The 8,349-nt window shown below is 39.3% G+C and overlaps 1 protein-coding gene across 1 annotated transcript; it reads left to right on the top strand.

Annotated features, from left to right (window-relative positions):
• Positions 1-696: 696 nt before the first annotated feature.
• Positions 697-7,130, top strand: LOC132886375 (adiponectin-like). The gene is made up of 5 exons (XM_060920963.1): positions 697-919; positions 3,419-3,612; positions 3,738-3,851; positions 4,438-4,581; positions 6,147-7,130. The coding sequence occupies exons 2-5, from the start codon at positions 3,429-3,431 to the stop codon at positions 6,428-6,430; spliced, it is 726 nt and encodes a 241-aa protein (XP_060776946.1). The 5' UTR covers positions 697-919; positions 3,419-3,428; the 3' UTR covers positions 6,431-7,130.
• Positions 7,131-8,349: the final 1,219 nt, after the last annotated feature.

Below are 8,349 nucleotides of genomic sequence, written 5' to 3'. Positions count from 1 at the left end.
CTTTTGCATACCACTGTATATACAGAGGATTGTGTTTATACCCTCACCAAAACCCAGGACACAGAACACAAGTCAATCACACAAATGAGAAAAGTAAACGTGAAGACCAACGTGTTAGTGAGCAAAAGTGACCCCTTTTCCACCAACAGGGAACGAGTTCTGTTCTGACTTATACTCCAAATTTTGAACCATTTGGAGCATTTTGACCAAAAATAAATTGTTTCGGAACCTGAAAAGTTGTAAAATGTATTAAAATAAACCGCAAAAGACTAGGAAAAGAATATGAAAAATATATGTGTATACATGGGTTGCCTATACTGTATGGCCAAAAGTATGTGCACCCCTGACCATCACACCTATTAGTGGTTGCAGTTCAGCACCAAGTGACTAGACATCTACAGTGACTAGACATCTACAGTGACTAGACAAGACAATGGCAGCATGGTATGAACCCAGTAGAGCGTTACTGATGTGAAACACTTGCATCGATCAGCTCTAATAACTGTCTTTAACTGTGGAGCTATTGTTAGATAGTGGATGCTAGATTCCATCTTAAAAAAGCCAGCAGACATCACTGGTATTGACACCAACCGTAGCAGGCCATTAGCTCATGAGGAAAAGTGTAAAGTTCATTCTAGTGAACACAACAGAGTGAAGATTCAGACAGGACTTGGTGGACAGAAGGTTGGAGGGAGAGAGGATGGATCAAGCAGGAGGAGGGAAAGAGAGAAGGAGGTCTGTTTGAGGTGCTGTTTTATTAGCTGCAGTAACACCAAGTCACCATTTTTTTTAAACTTCACTCGATTCCTTCTGAGGTCTTCAGAAGTTTTCCTGAACCTACATAGCCATAAAGTGTCGGGATCTGTGGAAATCAAACAAGAATTACAAATTCCACAGACAGAAGAACATCTAACCCTCGGTAAGTAATTTAATTGACTCTGTAAGAATTCAATAAATACAAATTTTACAATATGAACAAAAAAAAAGGCCTTCAGTGGCAAACGTCAACTAGTAAATTCAGTTAAGGTTTACAACATATTTAATCTAAAAAGATAACCAGGTGTGTATTTACAGATTGGTGCAAAATCTGGAAATAGCATTTACTTTACACTGTATTTTTTAAAACATCATCAGCTAATGCATGTCTTCATGTTCACCAAAGTAGCTTCTAACTAAAGGAGTGATTTTATTGTCAATTGCGCACAATCATAAATTTCTCTTTCATGCTGCTAACGTGGGCCGTATCTTTATCTTCCCTCCTGCTTGGGCTTCATACCAGATTCCTACTGGGAGTTTGAGGCTGTGACGCAGAGATTTATTTGTGTTGCATAGCATAATATCCAGAATCTGTTAGAGTTGTTTCTTCATGAATGCTCTTATCACCACCTGGACATGATTTTCATCTTTTTTTGTCAAATTCATGATTCATGTAATTCATATTCCCCAACTGAAATGTCACCATATTTCTAATTTATGTTTTGTTTTTTGTCATCTTGGTCTGGAAGCCATATTGGACATTAGCTGGATTCTTTTCCATCATTCCTCTTGGTTGCTCTCATTTGGGTGGAGTAAAATCTGAGCAGATGTTTCTGAACATATTATGTTTATGATATTTATGAACATGACCACACGGTCATGCTTCTCAGGAAATGTTCATCTTTTCTCTTTATCGCATACAGTACTGTAATTAAAGTTCAAACTGAAGCCTTTTCAAGCTGGTGTGATTTCAGTGCAGTTGTAAGATTATGACTCGTCACACTGTCTTCTAACGATAGACCTGCGATTCAAGAAAGTTACAAGGTTCTGTTTACATCATCAGTTATTGTGATCCAGGCTCATGTAGAAAACAAGCTTGCACAAAAACAAAAATTCTTCAAAGTGATCTTGAAGTAAGGAGGAGATTTTTTCACTGTCCGTTAGCTTGTTTCGTTTTTTATGTTTCTCCATCACCGCGACCATATTTCTAATTGTCCTTTGAGTTTGCCGTCCTCCTATTGGTTACTACATATGTTCAGTGGCGATCCTAGACTCTCGGGGGCCCCATGCAAAGAAGCCCACTGGGATTCATCATCATCTAAACGGTGACTTTTCTCAGTGGATAGTGTGCCAAGATGTTCAATCATCAAAAACATATTTAGAGCAGATAATATGTTTGTTGTTTTGTTGTACTGCTGTTAAGCCAGCCACGCTTCCTGTAACCATGGTTATTCTAGCCACACATAGATTTTAGGGGTGTGGCTTGATAGATGCCTCACAGCTCTGAATGACCTCCTATACAACCAAATCAACTTAACTTTCTGCAAAATGATCATTTCAAATAAATAAATAATAAAACAAACATACGACAATTTACAGTATCTATGAGTATACCGGATAAAGGTTTTTATAAATAGTTTCATTGTGTTGACAGTTAAACCTTATGCTGTATGTATGACAGTGACAAGTAGCTGACTGTCCTAACTAATTTTATCCAGCTGTCATGTGGTGGCCTCATTTAGGGGGTGTTTGGGGCAGTGGTGCTGCACTGTGTAGTGCCTTCATGGGAGGTTTAATGGGGTTTATAGATGTTATAGCAAAATGCGCCAGTATGAGTGGCCATTGGGGCTCATTTTGTCAATTTTTTTTCAGGTGCCCCAAACATTTGCCTGGTCTGCCTCTCCTGACGGTTCAACCCTGTCCATTTTCACAGCACTGCTTACATGCAGAGATTTTAATCAGAAGTTTCTCACACTAACACAGCATTATAGTCAGCCATCGTTGGTCTCAATGGCACGAAATCAGCCAATGATAATGTCAGCATGGCACATTGTGACCAAGGAATTGTTTTACAATGTATACAAAGATATTTGAGGCTTTACACTTTCTCTTAATTTCTCATTCATTCTTTTCAAATCTTGTGAAATTGTGTCTGTATGCTAAGATCAGCACGGGAGCTGTTTAGCGTTCAGCTATGTGCTTGCGGCTTAGGCATCAAGCTTCCAAACAAAATAATATAATTTCAATTCTTCAAGCAGCAACTTGATCTTAGATGAAACGAATGAATCTGCTGTGATACAGTACCATACAATTTGATTTAGTATCCTCTGATCGATATGTGACCGACTTTGTTCAGAATCTGGGGTAACGTTTCCCTTAATCAATGAATGGTGATGAGGTAGAGAATGAATATTTTCATTTTAAGTATCACCTTGCTAGTCTATTAAGTGTTTTACACATCAGTTTGAAAATATGAATGATTTTTTTCATACATCAGTTGTCCTTTTTCTTAAGTAGTTTATCTATAATTGGTAATAACCAGTTTATGATTGTTGCATCAATTCATTTCACTAATTGCTGCATCGATGTACATGCAATAATGGACTTACGTCACTCTATGAGGTGTTTCTTACTTTGTTTCCGGATCTGTTGCTTATGTTAGTGGTCTGAAGATGGCGCTGTGCAGTGCTCTGTGGTTCTCGTTTCTGCTATTGCAACACTTTGGGCTACATCTCAGTGCTGGCTCTGAGACTGTCAGCTGTCCTGCACTGGCTGGAGTCCCGGGTTCTCCTGGACACAATGGCCTTCCTGGAAGAGACGGCAGAGACGGACTTCCTGGACCTAAAGGAGACAAGGGTGAGCCTGGTGTGTGTGTGTGTGTGTGTGTGTGTGTGTGTGTGTGTGAGAGAGAGAGAGAGAGAGAGAGAGAGAGAGAGAGTGTGTGAGAGAGATTCAGAGTTATTTCACTGTTCTAATTTCAGGGGATAGTGTGCAGGGACTTCCAGGTATTACAGGACCAGCAGGACCACAAGGAATATCAGGATCAAGAGGAATTGTAGGACCACCAGGACCACCAGGATTACAAGGAGAGCCAGGTAAACCCAAAGCCTTTGATTCCACACAATTCTAAAATGATATGAGGGGAAAGAGTGAAAAGGAACCTGTGGAATGACTTGACTTGGTTGTGTACAGAGGATTCCATAGCAATCTGACAGAAGAGTGGAATAAAATCACCAAATGCAGATGTGCTAAGTTGGTAGAGTCTTACCCAAAAACACTGAGTATGGTGTCCAAGCAAAAGTGCTTTAACGAAGTATTAGTCGAGGGGTGTGCATACTTGTTTGTACATTGTTTTTGAGTTTCGCTTGAATGTTGCTGGTTGCTGTTTCAAATTAAAGCTGGAAAAAGTTCTGACATGATTTATGTTTGTTTCAACAGGGGTGTGTAAACTTTTTACATCCATTGTATTTCCTGTAATAATGCATTTGAAATATCATTATTCATTTTATATTTAATAATTCATTTTTCATTTAAGAGATCCATTATTTTGCTTTGCATGCTGTGAACATGTCCTGATGCACTGCAATAAAGCCCTGGTTTAGAGTATGTTTTAAAATCTTTTTTAATTCTGTACAAGAGCAAGAATAAGGGATTGAAAACAAACCTTGTGTCTGTCTTCAGGTATCACAGCTAAAGTGGCATTCTCAGCCACGTTGTCTCCCCTTACAAGTGCTTTTAGAAATATCGGACCATACCCGGATCGTCAGACTTTAGTGTATGGAAATGTACTGACGAACATCGGCAGTGCATACGACCCAGAAACAGGTAACCACATGCTGTTATTGTATTACAAACATACCACATTGTTTTCCACTCACAGATGGCTGGATGTGTACCGTATCTAATCATTTTCCAAAAGTCATGAGTCACCAACAGGGGTCTAAGTGCAGGCAGATTCATAATCCAGGTCAAAACACAGACTCACAGGATCAACATAAAGATACATATAGAATAAAGTAAGCCGCAAGCTTCAAACCTGAATTCAGGAAACATTACTACATGTGCAGAAAACAAAGCAAAGATAACAAAATCTGAATATAAATGCAGCGATGGAAACACTGAGCTGCAGTTATTACACAGTTTTACACCAAAATCAAATATCTACCATTCGCTCGACAGTGAAAGTGTTCCAGTTGAGCTATTCATCATGTCACAAGGTTACACTGGCTGGATAATAGGAATGATGTGGGCCATAAACTATTACACACTAATCCCGAAGGATGTATCAATACCGATACTGGAATCAAGTATTGGTCCAATGGCATGATCATTTACTCATCCTCATAGAAAAATGCTCTGGTACCAACATCTGATTCCAGGTGACACTATGTGACGTAAGCCATGTGTACGTTATTGCCCTAAGGAACAGATGACACAGAATCAAAATGAAGAACTACAGCATCTTCCTACAATACAAGTAACCTGTGAAAACATTTTAAACATAAAGCTCAGCATGAGGAGCTCATCGCTAGCAGCAGACTAAGAGGGGGAAAAAGTCCTGTCGAAGCTATGGTGAGTGAAAATAATATTCATACCTGGCCTGATGTTCTTTCTAGTACAATAAAAACAAAAAATTGGCAGATGTACATCACACTTTTCTGAAATGAAATAAAACCCTGGGGAAACAAACGTGTTCCAGGGTAATACTGTAGTCGGCTAATGCACTTTGTTTTACGAATGTTAAAAACAGCAAGTCTAGTACACCACAAAAACTGACTTTTTAACAAGTAAAAATATCTTGAATATGGGACAAATGTATGTACTGTTTCTTATTATGAGATTATTATCCCATAATAATTCACAAATCCCTAACTTCCAGTTCTAACATTTGTCCTTTTGTGTAATTTGTGCTTTCACTGTAAATGTGTGTTGTGAGTCCATTTAAAATGATGATATAATAATATTCAACCATATTTGTGTTCATTTCCTCCACAACTGTGTTTCACATGTACCTTCTCAATAAATGTTGACGCCTCTGAATGGATGTGTGTAAAATTGTTCATCTCAAATGGAGATCAGCTCGAGGAGGCTAGTAATCATCCATCTTCATACCATTCTGTCTTTTGTTAACAGCAAATGTGGAGGCCACAGTCACAGTCAGGATGAACTCAATGTCTCTTTAATTCTGTACTTGTGAGAACAATGGTGAAAGTCAATGAGGACAGCAGGTATGAGGATACAGACAGGGAAGGTCAGGTACACATGGAGCCACAGAGTCTACAAACGAACACCACCTGCTGATCCAGAGCTTCTTCCTCAAGGTTTCACAACATATGGTTTGATCCACACCTTTCATTTGTTTAAAATAATAATGTAAATCGTTTTTCCAGGTATCTTCACAGCACCTGTAAGAGGAGTGTACTTCTTCATTTTCTTCCTCTTCAACCCACATGAGCTCGCAACTGGCCTGTCTCTGGTGAAGAACGGAGAAGTGGTCGTTTTAGCCTCCGATAACCCGCCTGGTGCCGACACCGAGGACACAGCTGGTAACGCGGTCTCACTGCTGCTTGAGAAAGGAGACCGGATCTACCTGCAGCTCTTGGAGAACCGGAAAGTTTACACAGACTTAAATAGACGCAACACATTCAGCGGCCATCTCCTCTTTACTATATAAACCTCATCGTGATGGAGATCTGTTTCCTCTGGTCAATATATTAGAAAGAAAGAGAGTGAGATGAGCTGCATTCACATTTTCAAATCTGTAAAAAACGCCCCATTTGTCATTCATTTTAATGAGAGTGAGTGAGATGAAACGCCAGCTTGATGTTTAATATTCACCAAATAGTGACTGATGCTAGTTAGTACCTTTGCCCTGAACCACAAGTTCAAAATAGTGGAAACGTGAAAGTGCCGTATCTTTATTTTGACTTCATTTCTCATTATTGCAACATAATCATGTCAGTATTGTAACTTTTCGACTCATTATTTGGCCTTGACTCATTCTTCCACCTCTTATGTAGTTATTTTGAAATATTATATCCTTATTTCAACTTAACTCACTATTTCAACATGGCATGTCGTTATTTTAACTTTTTATCTCATTATGTTTACTTACAAACATGTTTCAAGATATTATTTCATTTTGCTGTCTCATTATTTTGACATATTTAATGCCCTGCAATCTATCAGTAAAGGTTGATTTATTGAGTGTGAGCTCTGACCATGTGAAAGTACGTCAGTGGAGGGGTCAGGAGTCAAAACCTTGATCCCACCTGAACGCTTTAAAGTGTATGATTGTGAGACATCTAACTGAATTTAATGTAAACAGAACCACATGGGATATTGCAGTCAAATAAATCACTTTCACAATTGTTTGAATGTGTTCATTTATTCATTTTATTCCTTTGAATATCAGAACAAACAACATAATTAAGTGAAATGATACCGTGGAGAGATAAATAAACAGAGCAAGAAACAGATGAAAAATGCTGAACATCAGCACCTGACCGCACTAATGTTCATCAACATACAGAATCAAATCACAGCTCTCTCACCATTTACTATGCCCCTTTTATAATAGTCATTTATTCATTTTAGTTCTTGAACAGATTGAGCACATTTACAGTAGTGGTGTGTAATAAAAATCCAATACTGGGACTGAACTGAAACACAAACAGACATTACACAAACTTTTGGCTCCATCATGTGACATACCTGCTCTGAAATCTAAAAGCACAATTCTCAATTTTTCAGACGTGCCAAAAAAATGAAGAATGTGAATTCAAACCTAATTAAGTAATAATCTGCTCTGCCATGTTTGACCTCCTTTTCATTTCATCTCATGTTTTACATCATGGATATTAATGAGTAACTCCAGCAGCATGTCTTCCCGTTGTCATGACCCCCATCATTAAAACACTGACAAAATGGGCAATACTTGAATTTCCCAGGGACTACAGTGGCATGCAAAACTTTGGGCACCCTTACTGAAAATGTCTGTTACTGTGAATAGTTAAGTGAGCAGAATATTTTATTTTATAATGTGACTCTGGACGGCAAGGTGGTGTGGTGGTTAGCACTGTCGCCTCACAGCAAGAAGGTCCAGGTTCGAGCCCCGTGGCCGACAAGGGCCTTTCTGTGTGGAGTTTGCATGTTCTCCCCGTGTCCGCGTGGGTTTCCTCCGGGTGCTCCGGTTTCCCCCACAGTCCAAAGACATGCAGGTTAGGTTAACTGGTGACTCTAAATTGACCGTAGATGTGAGTGTGAATGGTTGTCTGTGTCTATGTGTCAGCCCTGCGATGACCTGGCGACTTGTCCAGGGTGTATCCCGCCTTTCGCCCGTAGTCAGCTGGGATAGGCTCCAGCTTGCCTGCGACCCTGTAGAACAGGATAAAGCGGCTAGAGATAATGAGATGAGATGAGATGTGACTCTCTTCGTGCAATTATTTATAATGTGTAATACTTTATAATGTGCAATACCTCACTCCATAATGTGAAACGCAACACATACGCCTCAGGACTGTGCACCTTACCCCCCTTACACCCTCACCTTTTTCTTTTTTTTTCTTCTTCTGTTAGGACTGGGACTGTTTT

The sequence above is a fragment of the Neoarius graeffei genome, chromosome 1 (genome assembly GCF_027579695.1).
Source record: "Neoarius graeffei isolate fNeoGra1 chromosome 1, fNeoGra1.pri, whole genome shotgun sequence".
Classification (NCBI taxonomy): domain Eukaryota; kingdom Metazoa; phylum Chordata; class Actinopteri; order Siluriformes; family Ariidae; genus Neoarius; species Neoarius graeffei.
This window is presented reverse-complemented; position numbering and strand designations above follow the sequence as displayed.

Excerpts from the sequence above, each read along its gene's own strand:
- LOC132886375 (XM_060920963.1), top strand. The coding sequence starts at position 3,429 with ATGGCGCTGTGCAGTGCTCTGTGGTTCTCGTTTCTGCTATTGCAACAC. Across the intron at positions 3,852-4,437 it reads AGGATTACAAGGAGAGCCAG|GTATCACAGCTAAAGTGGCA; the intron begins GTAAACCCAAAG and ends GTCTGTCTTCAG. Across the intron at positions 4,582-6,146 it reads TGCATACGACCCAGAAACAG|GTATCTTCACAGCACCTGTA; the intron begins GTAACCACATGC and ends TCGTTTTTCCAG.